This window comes from Capra hircus, chromosome 11, assembly GCF_001704415.2.
Source record: "Capra hircus breed San Clemente chromosome 11, ASM170441v1, whole genome shotgun sequence".
NCBI classification, from domain to species: Eukaryota; Metazoa; Chordata; class Mammalia; order Artiodactyla; family Bovidae; genus Capra; species Capra hircus.
In genome coordinates this window covers 15,373,674-15,388,400 of record NC_030818.1, presented here as the reverse complement: position 1 = coordinate 15,388,400, position 14,727 = coordinate 15,373,674, and the positions used below count along the sequence as shown (strand labels likewise).

Genomic DNA, 14,727 nt, shown 5'->3' with positions numbered 1-14,727 from the left:
GTGGTTCTGGCAACATTCTACTCTGATGTTTATGGTACTTCCATCGAGTATGGGATAATCAGCAAGCATGTGCACTTTTGATCTGGCACTCTTCTGTATATAGCTTCAATTTAACTTCTACTTTTTCAACACACACACACACACATAGGACTTTCCTGGTGATTCAGTGGTTAAGACTTCACCTTCCAGTGAGGGGGGATAGTTTCAATCTCTGCTTGGGGAGCTAAGATCCCACATGCCTTGTGGCCAAAAAACCAAAATATAAAAACAGAAGGGATATTGTAACAAATTCAATAAAGACTCAAAAAAATGGCCCACATCCAAAAAATGTTTAAAAAACAAAAACTGAAAAAATTAGAAGCACACACATAAAATGATAAAAGTTCCTGGCTCATAGTCTTAGTTCCCATCGCATCCCTAAAGTGTCATGAATGCCTAAAATCACCAGACTAAGTTCCTCTTCTTCAGCTTTCTACCATTTCATCTTTTTTTCAACATCATAAAATAAAGCTCAAAACCTTCATCTTGTACACTTCATGGGCAAACATAACAAAGAAGGCAGAGTATCCAAGAGAATAAGATCACTCCTGCAATATCAGTATTTAGGCAACAATCCTAGGACAGGGACTTAGACATTATCAATATTTTTTTCTGCAAGAAAAACTCAACAAAAATGTATTAAATGTTTATTGTAGCCTTTCTATGTACCTATGTAGATACACAGATGATGGTACAAAGGGGAGGGTCAGCAGAGTTGGGAGGAAAACAGTAAGCAAGGGCCCCCCCAAAGTCTTCAAGATCATTTGAGGAAACTACCTATTCTAGTACTGACCATTTCCTTGGCTTCTTTAATAAATTCAGACCAGGTTCCAATCTCAACTACTAAGTGCTACAAAAAGCTTGGAGCTTCTCCCTAAAGTTTCACCTATTAGTGTAGCTTTATAATGAGTTTTCTTTTTTCTTTTAGGGGTAGGATGAGAAAGTCCAAATAAAGGGAATGACCTTATATTTCGTTGCTGTTGCTGCTATTAATTAGAAGAGCAGAATATTTCAAGGAGCATTCCACAAAGTCTCCCATCCTTGTAGATATCATAGCATATAGTAGTTTGTTTGTTTTTTTTAAAGACGCAAACAACAGAAAGCTAAGGACAAGACAGAGATAAAGGACAGTGCAGCCCTCTTCATGACACAGGCATCACTCAACGCTACTTCCTATCAACCTACAGGTGGTAAATGTGAAGTATCATTTCTTTTTTTTCTTTTCCCAAGTGCCATTTAAAAAATTGTTATTTATTTATTTTAATTGGAGGATAATTCCTTTACTCTATTGCCATGGTTTTTGCCACATATCCATATGAATCGGCCACCCTCCATCCTGAGCCCCCCTCCGCCTCTCTCTCAACCCTACTCCTGCAGGTTATCACAGAGCACTGGCTTTGGGTGCCCCGGGTCATACATCAAATTTGCACTGGTTGTCTATCTTTCATATGGGAAGGTATATGTTTCCATGCTATCCTCTCAAATCTCTCCTTCTCCCACTGAATCCCAAAGTCTTTTCTTTACATCAGTGTCTCCTTTGCTGCCCTACACACGGGATCATTGGCATCATCTTTCTAGATTCCATGTATATGCATTGATATATGATATTTGTCTTTCTCTTTCAGATTTACTTCACAGTATAATAGGCTCTAGGTTCATCCACCTCATTAGAACTGACTCAAATGTATTCCTTTTTATAGCTGAGTAATATTCCGTTGTGTATATGTACCATAACTTCCTTATCTATTCGTCTGCCGATGGACATCTAGGTTGCTTCCATGTCCGAGCTATTGTAAACAGTGCTGTGATGAACACTGGGGTGCATGCGTCTTTTTCAGTTTTGGTTTCCTCAGGGTGTATACTCAGCAGTGGGATTGGCTGGGTCATAGTTTTAGTCCTTTTTTTTTTTTTAAGGAATCTCCACACTGTTCTCCACAGTGGTTGTCTCAGTTGGCATTCCCACCAACAGTGTAAAAGGGTTCCTTTTGCTCCACACCCTTTCCAGCATTTACTGTTTGTGGACTTTTTGATGATGGCTACTCTGACCGGTGTGAGATAATACTTCACTGTGGTTTTGATCTGCATTTCTCTAATAATGAGCAATGTTGACCATCTTTTTATGTGTTTATTAGCCGTCTGTATGTGTGAAGTATTATTTCTTTAGACCTTTGAAAGTAGAACCCATCATCTCAAGGTGGACTTTAAAGGGCCTTCCCTATATTTATAAAATAACTGGTGTAGTATAAGCTCACTTGATAAACAGAGAACACAGCTGAATTATGGCTGTCTTAAAAGAACCCAACCCTGCAAAACAGATGACAGAAAATGAATCATCGATGCCATTAGGTAAGTCCAAGCCCCCTGCCCTAGTCTGAGACAGGACAAATCTAATTCTTCCATAGAAACTAACCACCATCCTTTGAAACATCAGGACATAAAATGATGAAAATAGCCATCAACAGGGAAGAAAAGAAGACTAGATTCATGTGAGCTCTTCAGATAGATTTGACATCCGTATCCTGAGTAAAACCAGACTTCCTCCTCAAGCTCAAAGAGAGGTAACCGGGCACTCTGTGTCCTATGCAAGCGCCTCCTCCTGTCACAGTACAGATAAGAGCTTCCCATTTGGCAAAGCAGTGGTCATTTGTCCTTATGTTCTCTAAACAACCAGAAGATATCAGCAGCTGAAGAATGCCCCTAACGACCTCCACCTCGTAGGTCCAAGGTTGGTGCCTGTGACAGCCATCATGATTAACAAGGAAAAAGACAGATAGATATTTCCCACAAGTCAAAACAGCCTCACTGAGCAGAACTGAGGGCTGAAAGCAAACTCTTGTGGGAAACTTCAACACACGTGTAAAAAATGATACTGACAGGTGATGAAAAAGCTCTGGGAAACAGTTCTGATTTTTCCTCCTCTGTGAAGTTCCTGGCCACAACACACAAGCATTAACGCCCTTCCACATCGAGGACTGAAGACAGACATTGCAGGTGCACCTGTGACCTAACAAGGACAATTCCTGAGTACATACTGAAGCTATGTATAGTAAATGGATAGCTATATATGAACAACATCTATAGGACGCAATTATGAAAGTACCCTGAAGAGTTCACATGGACTTTCCAAGGAATGAAGGATTATAAAGTGACTCAAAAGTTTAAAGAATGAGAAAAATTACTCCCAAAACTTATACACCGTAAAATGAGGCATCATTCGGTCTTTTCTTTAGCTCATGGAAGGTCCAAGGTGTAGCCTGGAAAACTGGAAATAAAGAACACCGTAATAGTAAACGTCAATGAAAAGCATGAACGGAATTACCAGCTATTGCAATGACCACTGCCAGAATGCCCTGACCAAGGTCTTTCCAAACCAATTCCTGACCAAGTGGCCAGGTATGTACCACTGACACCCACTTGCTTTTAGTCCCTGATGGGGTACAGAGGATGATCTTGGCTGCTGCTGCTGCTAAGTCACTTCAGTCGTGTCCAACTCTGTGCAACCCCATAGACAGCAGCCCACCAGGCTCCTCTGTCCCTGGGATTCTCCAGGCAAGAATACTGGAGTGGGTTGCCATTTCCTTCTCCAAGGCTATTCAGCCATAAAGCTCTGTCAGAAATCATCCATTCACCAAGTATCAACTATGAAAGATCTTGAAGACTCATGAAATTACCAAGAAATCTTTAAGAACAGCAGAATAGAAAGACTTCACATCCTCCCTTTCTTCCACAGTCCCAAGCCCAGATAATACCTGATTCTCGTTTTCTTTGCCTCCCACCAGTAATTAGGTGCCCTGGTGGCTCAGACAGTAAAGACAGTAAAGAATGCCTGCAATTGGGAGACCTGGGATTGATCCCTGGGTCGGGAAGATCCCCTGAAGAAGTACAGGGCTACCCACTCCAGTATTCTTGCCTGGAGAATCCCATGGAAGAGGAGCTTGGCAGGCTACAGTCCATGGGGTCACAAAGAGTCAGACACGACTGAGTGACTAACACTAACACAACAGGTCTTTAACAATAACTCCTGGGACTTCCCTGGTAGTTTAGTGGCTAAGACTCTGCATCACCAATGCAGGGGGCCCGGGTTCAGTCCCCGGTTGGGGAACTAGACCACACACGCCACAGCTAAAGATCCCACATGCCGCAGTGAAGACTGAAGATCCCACACACCGCAACTAAGACCTAGCGCAGTCAAATAAATTTTTTAAAAGTTTTAAGTAGTTCCTGAGCTCACATCCTTTCTCTACATTACTGGCACTTCTTCATCTGTTACAGAGTCACCCTCGAATTACCAATTACCACTAGTTCTCATCCATTTTATGTGCTATAACCAGATTAATCTCCTGAGGCAGAAGAAAAATCCTAGCAGTCTTCCTACTTGAATCTTTCTCTTTTTAGTTACTTTTTATTATAGAAAGTTTCAAAAATACATTTTAAAAAAGGATTGCATAATAATTGTGTGCCTGTCATCTAGCTTCAATAATTAGCCCGTCAAGACTTGTTACCTCTATACCTCAACCCACTGGGTAATTTCAATCAAAGCTCAGAAATCATATAATTTCATCTGTAAATAGTATTATTTCCCTTCCTTAAATAATGACAAGGTCATCATCCCAGCCCTCCAAATCAACACTCTTTTATAGCATCAAATTTCCAGTCAATGTCAGCATTTTCATTATTGTCCTGTAAGTCATCATCATTATCTTTTTCTTTCATTTGCAGCTTGTTTGCATCAAGAGAGACATAATCTAAATATTGTGATTGGTTAATCTGCTTCTTAACCCTCTTTTAAGCTATTTAGGTTCCCCCTCATTACTTTTTCTATTTGTTTTGTCTCTTTTCAGAATTGTTTTGTCGAAATTGTAGTCTTTAACTTGGTTTTTAACCAATCTTTAACAACTTTCATTACCACTAGTCTTCATTTATATCAAGTTTCAATCAAATGATAACCTAAATGCGGTCATTTTAAAATACATTCACGAATTCTTTGCTATTTCTCTCTTCAAGCAAGCTATTTCTCTCTTATTAACTACAGTCCCTTTGAGAGTGGACTCAACTAAGTGACTCATTTCTAACGAGTAGAATAAGGTGGAAGTGAGGGTGTGTCACACAGGACTGCAACGGCCCTGTGGCTCGGAGTCCACTTGCTCAGGGAGAAGCCGGTGGCCATGCTGTGAGGATGCTCAGGCAGCTCTGTGGAGAGTCCATGTAGAAAGGAAAAGAAGTCTCTTGCCAGCAACCATGGCAATGGGTCACCTTGGCAGTGGGTTCTCCACCCCCAGGCGAGCCACCCCTGCTGATTGCAAACTCATAAGAGACCTGAGCTAGAGCTTCCAGCAAGCACCTCCTGGATTCCTGACCCACAGACCGTCAGACAACAAATGTTGATCGCTTAAGGCTGCCACGTTTGTAGACATCAGCCTACACATCAGTAGACAACTAATACACCAGTCTTTCTGGTGGCACATCATTGCTTTTCCTAGAAATGCTCTTCTCCAGTTCTTTGTGTCCAAATGTAACCATCTTTTCAATGTCCTCCTCGTCCTCCATGCTCCAAAATCTGTAAATGATTATTCCTTCCTTCAATTTCCTAAAGAACTTTGTATCTGGTTCTAAGTCAAGCTAAAACCAATGTGGCCAAAGGTTAAACAAATTCATCTAACCCTCACCTGCCTAAAATGTGTAGTTTCAACATTACAGTTTTTCTAAAGTCCCCATTCCTCGAATAGGCCAGGCATATATCCCCTCTGGAGCTTCTGCCCCAGCCCCACACATCTCCATGATTCACACCCCCACCTCCTCCTCACTTAAATATCACCTTCTCAAGAGAACCTTCCCTGACGGCCTATCTAAAGCCACCAGAGCCCTCCCTCCTCCCCATCTCACACCCACCCCACACTCCCTGCCCATCTTTGCACTTTTATTTTCTCCACACCACTAACCACAATCTAAGATATGTTTTAAATGCAGCACTCATTATCTCCCCACGTCCAGACTATAGGCTCCAGGAAGGAAGACACTGCATTTAGCTGCTCAGTGCTATACCCTGAGCCCCTGGAACAATGCACAGTGCATACCATGTGGTCAATAAAAACCTGAGTAAATGATCAAGACTGCAGCATCTCACATGCCATATTAGGGATGTAACACTAATCACATTTTGATATTTTAAGTGTCTTTATGTCTATAAGAACCTTTTATTTATTTATTTATTTTTTTGACCACACCTCTCAGATGGTCCTCTCAGGGATCTTAGCTCCTGGACCAGGGATTGAACCTGTGCCCCCTGCAGTAGAAGCACAGAGTCTTGACTACTGAGCTGCCCGGGAAATCCCTGTCTACAAGCATTTTATGGAGCTTAATTAATTTCCTCTTTCACTAGATAAGAACAAAGCCAAAGCCTGAAACACCGCAAAGTAGGCAATTGAACAAAAAGCTGCTTAAGAATGGTTACGTTTCTCAAATGTAGCCAAAGTGACCCTACCATATGTGCCTCCTTGGCAGCTTACACTCCAGGTGATCGTGTCCTTACCTAAATTCATCCATGAGTCAACCACGCCACTCCCTTGGCACCCCTCTCAAGTGATAACATCTGGCATTTCAAAATCTCCTTAAGAACAGAACTGGGCCTTATACATCTTAATACTCCCTGCCAGATAAGAGGGCAACTGACAAAGGTTTATTATGAAAGCATCAGAATTGTTAGCATCTTGGGCCATCTCTTCTCCTCACCCAAAAGGACACAGTAGTAGGCACACCCGTAAACACACGCCTGTAACAGTATTATCATGAAAAAAGCATCTTCATTCAGCAGATGAAGTCTCTAAAGTATATTATCTAATGACTTCTATTTTCCCAAAGCCAAATTAGAGCTGAAACCTTAGCCTCCTCTTTGACTCACAACATTCTCGTCTAAATTACACTGCTGCTACCATAAAAAGAAAGTGAGGAGGAGGGAAAGGTTGCTTCTTTATCTGATATCTGACATATGATTCTCAGTAATAATCCACATATACACATCATAGAGGGTCACATTCTAACAGGGGATGGTGATATTCAAGATGAATGATGTTGCTTGTAAATGACTTCACAGTTTATACTAGAAAAAAAATAATTGCAATGCACAGGAATCTGACTCCTGATCGCCAAGGCATAATTCAACGCAGAATTGTTCTTTGTTTTTAAGATACAGAACAATGCTAGAAGAGGGCTGTCTGGCTATGATATAATCAAAGTTTTATTTCATTTCAAAGATGCATAGTTGCATTTGTGTTCTGACACACAAAAAAAGGCTACTATCCTTTGGAGAAGGGGTCAGCAAACTACACTTCAAGGGTCAAAGCTGGCCCACAGTCTGTTTCTAGATGGCCAAAAAGCTAAGAATGATTTTTACATTTTTTCATGACTGAGAAAAATAAACAGTATTATTGGATGCCATGAAATTTATATGAAACTCAAATTTCAACATCCATCAATAAAGCTTTATTGGAACACACACACTCATCCACTTACACATTGTTTCTGGCTGTTTTTGTGAGGAACTGAGAAACTGTCACAGAAACCACAGGTCCCACGGAGCTCCAAACGGTTACTATGTAGCCCTTTACAGAGAACGTTTGCCTCTGCCTCGGGGTGTGGATGCTAGAGCCTGGCTGCCTCCATTTAAGCCTAAGATATATTCTCCTTGCTGCTGCTCAGGTGCTTCTGTTGTGTCCAACTCTTGGCGACCCTATGGACTGTAGCCCACTAGGCTCCTCGCGCATGGGGTTCTCCAGACAATACTGGAGTGGGTTGCCACACCCTCCTCCAGGGGATCTTTCTGACCCAGGGATCAAACCCGTGTCTCCTATATCTCCTGCACTGCAGCCAGATTCTTTACCACTGAGCCACCACGGAGGTCCATATATTCTCTTTATTCAGCCTCTATCTTAACACTTATATTCACTTATTAACTGTGTAAGCTTGAACACACTGTTTAGCCACTCTGCACCTCAGTTTCCTCATACATAAAATGGGGTTAATAAAGGCACCCACCTGCTGGGGTGTCACTGTGAGTTTTAAATGAATAAAACATACAAAGCATGTGAAACAGGACCTGGCAAGCAGGAAGCAGTTATTGAGCATGGGCTACAACTACCATTCCTTCTTGCTGAGGGCGACAGGATGCGTTTTCAGACGAAATAGTAGCAAAGTGGTTAGATTCCAGGGCAACATCCCAAATCTCTTCATCAAGGTAGAATTGAAGTAGGAGGCAAGAAGGAATGAGAGGGGAGAAAAATAAAACCAGAAAGAAGAGGAATGAGGAGGGAATAAGAGAAAGGAAAAAGTTATCAGGACCTCACTCAGCAAGGACAGTAGGTGGCCTATTCACAGGGGAAGTAGAAATTAGGATAATTCCATCTGTAGTAACAGATTAAATCACTTCTGTGGGCTGACGGGATCCTAATCACCAGGTGGAAGCTATCTCAGGGGCTGGGGAGGGAAGCATTCAAAATTCTAAGCAAGTGACTTACAGATGAACTGCTGGGTCATTTTTAAGCTGAGCACTTCCTGTATTTTACATTCCTAGACAAATGACAAGTGATAGCTCTAGTAAATTCTGCATCTTGTTATCCACATAGAGTAGCTAATTAAAAGGAAACGATTTGTGTAAGGACCCTGTCTTTACAGAGTTCTCATTTTGTTCAGAAGAGCACTGACTTTCTAATGCTCAAAAAAAAAAAATTTCCTATAAATAAAACACAAGCTCATTCACCAAAAATGGACCTGCATAGCAACTGGGAGGTAAACAGGGTGTTTACTAGAAGATACACTTCACTTGCTACCGAGGTAGAATAATTCTCTTTCCCAAGATGCACTTTCATTTGAATCCCTTCTCTGTGCAAAGCTGAGTTCCTACCTTTTCCATGTACCTATAAAATTACACTCACCACTTCTCTTTTTGCATTATGACTTCAGAAGCTTTAAAGCACCCCTCACCTCAAAGAAATAAAGAATTTTAACTCCACGATAATCAAACAACTATATTATTCCCTTCTACCCTTGATCCCCTTAATCCTCACCACTTCTTTGCTTAATGCTTATGGTAAATCTTCCCTGCAGAGGCTAAACACACATATCAACTATTTTAAAGAGACTTGATGTGTAAACATAAAATGCAAAATCTGAAGGAAAGACATTATTATCCAAGTGATTTCTGCAAATTGTGCTGGAAAAGAAGAGTGATTTAAAGCAGTGCATCCAAGAGAACATTAAGATGCTCCCAAGCTGGAGCTAAGTTCAAAACACTCACTGAGAATGGATCTGCTGGGAGAGTCCCACTGAAGGCTTCGGCTTGAGGGTCAAGGTCATCTGAGCCACAGGACTGACTCTTGGTAGAACGTCTGCCTTCTTAGATGAAGTGTGCTTTGCAGCTTGCTCAGGAGGGACCCAGGAGGAAGCGGCCGCAGTACTCTGCCCTCCAAAGACTGGGGACGAGGTGTCCTGGGCAGCTGTTGTCTCACAGGCTTTGCCCTTGGTCCCTGGTTTACACACACAGAGCTGAGGTCGGAGACACATCCCTCCATTCTGACATGGTGGAACACAGCTTGCTGTGGAAAGACAACAGAGGACACACTTTGCAGGAGAGCAGTACAGACTTCACTAATTCTTCCAGACACTTACCACGAGCATTGGGCTGTTCCTCAATGAAATAAGACGATGATGATGTTGTTGATGATGATGATGATAGCGAATATTTATTAATGGTTTCCTATGTGCCAGGCACTGTTCTAATAGATATTGACAAATTTAACTCCCACCCCCAGCAACTGATTTAAGGAGATGTTTTATTTTCCCCATTTTACTGATGAAAAAACAGGCACGGGGTTATAAAATTTGCCAAAAGTCCCACAATCATCAGTAAATAAAAGAGCTTGGATATGAATTCAAGTGAACTGGCTCCAAAGTCATCTTTTTTGACCACTTTACTATAGCTGCTGCTCAGAAATGGATCAGAAATACAGAGGGCGGAAAAAGAAAGTACTCTGTCCTTTTGGATGTCGTGTTCCATGGCTTCAGTTTAAACTTTAGGTAACCAAATAAGTCTTAGCAAAAAAAAAACAGAAGCCCAGTCCCAAACCCAAACCCCCCAAGAGGGTAATGGCCTTCAGCTTGCACTAAGCTATCAAAGCTTGGAGTGACTGTTCAGAAATTTGGTCAACCTACTTTTTTTTTTTTTTTTTTTTGAGAGAAAAAGCAAAGGTAAAAAGATTGAAAGTCGTCTAATATACACTTTCATATATGCATTATATATTTTAAAAGCCAGTACACCCTTAATGTTATAAAAAAAAAAGGCAATCAAAAAGAAACCACCTGTTTATCTCCTATTAGCTAGGATGCATTTATTTGTTTTGTTTTTTTTTTAATATGGACCATTTTTAAAGTCCTTATTTAATTTGTTACAATATTGCGGCTGTTTTATGTTTTTTATTTTGGGCCAAGAAGCATGTGCAATCATAGCTCCCTGATCAGGGATCAAACCTACACCCCCTGTGCTGGACGGCAAAGTCTTACCACTGACTGCCATGGAAGTCCCAAGAATACATGTACTTTGAGTCACCAGACTTGTGGCCAAGCAGAGTTTTAAAGTTAGCAGGGCTAGGGGTCACTGGCAAGGGAGTGGATTTTATCACAGGCAAGGTCCCCTGGGAATTTAGATGTTACATGTCATAAAATTTATGACTTAAATTTTATGAACATCATAGGCTTACAGACATGATTCCTTCAGACCCTTCTTTATTTGTACCATTTATTTACACCAGCCTTTTGGTATCAGTGCTCTTTGACTTCAACTCTGTGTCCTGAGGCAGATCACAATACTAAACCTCCCATATAATTCAACCCAGGATTCAGTCTACAAGCAATTACAAAGTAGATGAAGAATACATACCAGAGGAGGCTCAACCATGGAGGAACCAATGACCAAGACCTAAAATCCCTGAAACCTCCTAATTTCCTATAAAAGAGAAAAGATACTTTTCCTATTTTCCTATAATTCCTATTAGTTACAGCAAATAATGATAAGAAATAACTGTCAAGTGTCAGAATACCAGGCCAACAAATATCCTAAGAGTTGAGAAGGATTCTTAAAAAAAGGAAAAAAAAGGAAAGAAAAACGCAGCCAGCTCCCAAGGTGACCCTAGGGTGAGTTACTTGAGCTTGGCCTCTGTACCTACACAAGTCCCAGGGCAGGAGGAGGGCAGTAGCTGCTTTTCTAAAATGGTCCCCAAGGGCTCTTTCCATATTAGGCTTCTAGAAGTCAAAGTCAAAACGCTATGCACTTCGAGAGTTCAGGAGTCTAATTTATCCACGCTTTCCTAGCCAACATGGTCATCAGGCCCCTCCTCAGCCACGCTTATTTATGGACCGTCACAGGAATGGAAATGGGCTCCACCCAGAGACAGCAGAAGTGGTCTCAAGTGGGAAAGGACGGGGCTTTCAAAGCTGAGCCTCTGCCAGAGATCACCCCCAGGCACTTTCATGTACACATTCTCTTCATGCTTTCAATTAGAAACATGTCTCGGTTTAACATCTGAGAATGATTTCCGCTTCTCCCTCCCAAGGTGTATTGCAAATGTCTACTAATCTCTCAGGAAGGCTGCACAGAGTGGCTGACAAAAGCTGGTACCTAAGTGGAGGCCAAGCACAGAAATCTCCCCCAAAACACCTAGAACAGCCAACAAGGGGCTGTCTGGAGGAGGAGTTAGAAGTATAAAGGGCAGCCTTTTTTTTTTTTTTCAACTGTTCAAATTTTGCACATGGAAGGATGAGGGGAGCAGGGAAAAAGTAATAAAAGAAAAAATATAATAACTTTAAACTCACACCAAAAAAGGACACTTTATATAAATATATACAGTGTATATATATATATACACAATATATGTGCATATATATATACACAATGTATATATATATACACAATACTATCCTTTCACAGTAAGTTTTAAGAGACAATAAGGAGACTGATTAGACGATTTTCTCTTCTACCTTGCACATTTGGGCTTCAGCAGTAGCCTCCTGGAGCACATAGGTAGGGCTGGCTTACACTGCGGGGGTCGGGGGTGGGGGAGGCAGAGCGGGTAAGGGAACAGACTCCCCAGTGGCCAAGACAAGCACCTCCCCTGACATGAAAAGCAAAACTGACATCCTGCAACCACATTTGAGCAAGCTATTTTTCCCACCACATTTGGACTTCGTGCAGTAGTGGTTCCCACGTGTCACTTCTCAATGTGTGATGCCTGGACAAGCCGCAGCATCACCTGGAAACATTTTAGAAATGCATATTTGGCCGGCCCCTGGCCTGCTAAATCCCAAACCAGAGTCCAGCCATCTGACTGCCTGCCAGGTGATGCACAAACTAGCGGCCTTCCACCAACACTTTTGAGAATTTACATTTTGTCACTTCAAGTTTATGTTTTCACACTACAGTGGCTTACTGAATTCTTACACTCAGAGCTGTGTCTGTTTTATGTTGCCCTTCTGTTTTTAATGTAAAAAATTCATAAATTTTTCCATGTGACTGAATTCTCATTATCAGTCCCTTTCAAAAATTCATGCATTTGTCACTGCTTCACGGTCAGTGTGAAAATTTGTAGGCACTTATGAGAAAACACGGAGAAGGCATGGCACCCCACTCCAGTACTCCTGCCTGGAAAATCCCACGGACGGAGGAGCCTGGTGGGCTGCAGCCCATGGCGTCGCTGAGGGTCAGACACGACTGAGCGACTTCACTTTCACTTTTCACTTTCATGCATTGGAGGAGGAAATGGCAACCCACTCCAGTGTTCTTGCCTGGAGAATCCCAGGGACGGGGGAGCCTGGTGGGCTGCCGTCTATGGGGTCGCACAGAGTCGGACACGACTGAAGTGACAGCAGCAGCAGCATGAGAAAACATTTATTTTTTTAAATTCAAGGACAGTTGACTTACAGTGTTACATTAGTTGTAACTAATGTGTCAGCACAGATAGTATGTTTACAGATTACACTCCAATGCATCCTTGTTGCTTCTCTATTTCATACACACGAGTTTGTATCTGCTAAACCAGTTTTAGAAAAGGCAGAGGAACCAGAGATCAAATTGCCAGCATCTGCCAGATCATGGAAAAAGCAAGAGAGTTCCAGAAAAACATCGATTTCTGCTTTATTGACTATGCCGAAGCCTTTGACTGTGTGGATCACAATAAACTGTGGAAAATTCTGAGAGAGATGGGAATACCAGACCACCTGACCTGCCTCTTGAGAAATCTGTATGCATGTCAGGAAGCAACAGTTAGAAGTGGACATGGAACAACTGACTGGTTCCAAATAGGAAAGGAGTACATCAAGGCTGTATATTGTCACCCTGCTTATTTAACTAATATGTAGAGTACATCATGAGAAACGCTGGACTGGAAGAAACACAAGCTGGAATCAAGATGGCTGGGAGAAATATCAATAACCTTAGATATGCAGATGATATCACCCTTATGGCAGAAAGTGAAGAGGAACTAAAAGCCTCTTGATGAAAGTGAAAGAGGAGAGTGAAAAAGTTGGCTTAAAGCTCAACATTCAGAAAACGAAGATCATGGCATCTGGTCCCATCATTTCATGGCAAATAGATGGGGAAACAGTGGAAACAGTGTCAGACTTTATTTTTGGGGCTTCAAAATCACTGCAGATGGTGACTGCAGCCATGAAATTAAAAGACGCTTACTCCTTGGAAGAAAAGTTAGGACCAACCTAGACAGCATATTCAAAAGCAGAGACATTACTTTGCCGACTAAGGTCCGTCTAGTCAAGGCTACAGTTTTTCCAGTAGTCATGTATGGATGTGAGAGTTGGACTGTGAAGAAGGCTAAGCGCTGAAGAATTGATGCTTTTGAACTGTGGTGTTGGAGAAGACTCTTGAGAGTCCCTTGGACTGCAAGGAGATCCAACCAGTCCATTCTGAAGGAGATCAGCCCTGGGATTTCTTTGGAAGGAATGATGCTAAAGCTGAAACTCTAGTACTTTGGCCACCTCATGTGAAGAGTTGACTCACTGGAAAAGCCTCTGATGCTGGGAGGGATTGGGGGCAGGAGGAGAAGGGGATGACAGAGGATGAGATGGCTGGATGGCATCACTGACTCGATGGACGTGAATCTGAGTGAACTCCGGGAGTTGGTGATGGACAGGGAGGCCTGGCGTGCTGTGATTCATGGGGTCGCAAAGAGTCGGACACGACTGAGCGACTGAACTGAACTGAACTAAAACCCACACCCCTAATTTGTCCCTCCCTCCTCGTCCCTCCCCTCTGGTAGTCACTACTTCTCTGTGACGCTATTTCCAGAGAAAACTGTTACTCTAACTGAGGTACTGAACTATGTGGAATATTTTAAATCTTACAGAAGTTCTTTAAAAATGTTATCCATCAGTCATCCTGCATTTGCCCAGCCCAGCTGTGGTTCCACACAATGAGTGAACACTATGGAGATCTTATCAGCTGGTGAGGCAGTGGTTCTCAGGCTTTGCAGCACAGCAGAATCAGCCAGGGAGCTCAAAACCCAGGTGTGACTCCAGGCTGATTGAATCACAATCTCTGGGGAAAGGGGCTCACTGGTCACTTTCGTTTTTCAGTTTTTTAACTCCCTAGGTAATGGCAATGTACAGCCAAACTGAAGAACCATCGGTGAG

General features: G+C 42.1%; 1 protein-coding gene across 4 annotated transcripts in view; it reads right to left on the bottom strand.

Annotated features, from left to right (window-relative positions):
• The window catches only part of LTBP1 (latent transforming growth factor beta binding protein 1), a 456,133-nt gene that overhangs the window by 392,120 nt on the left and 49,286 nt on the right, over positions 1-14,727 (bottom strand). For all 4 annotated transcript variants that reach the window (XM_018055104.1, XM_018055103.1, XM_018055102.1 and 1 more), the window contains exon 3: positions 9,329-9,626. In XM_018055104.1, the coding sequence (XP_017910593.1) occupies positions 9,329-9,626 (298 nt within the window). The remainder of the gene's footprint in view (positions 1-9,328; positions 9,627-14,727) is intronic.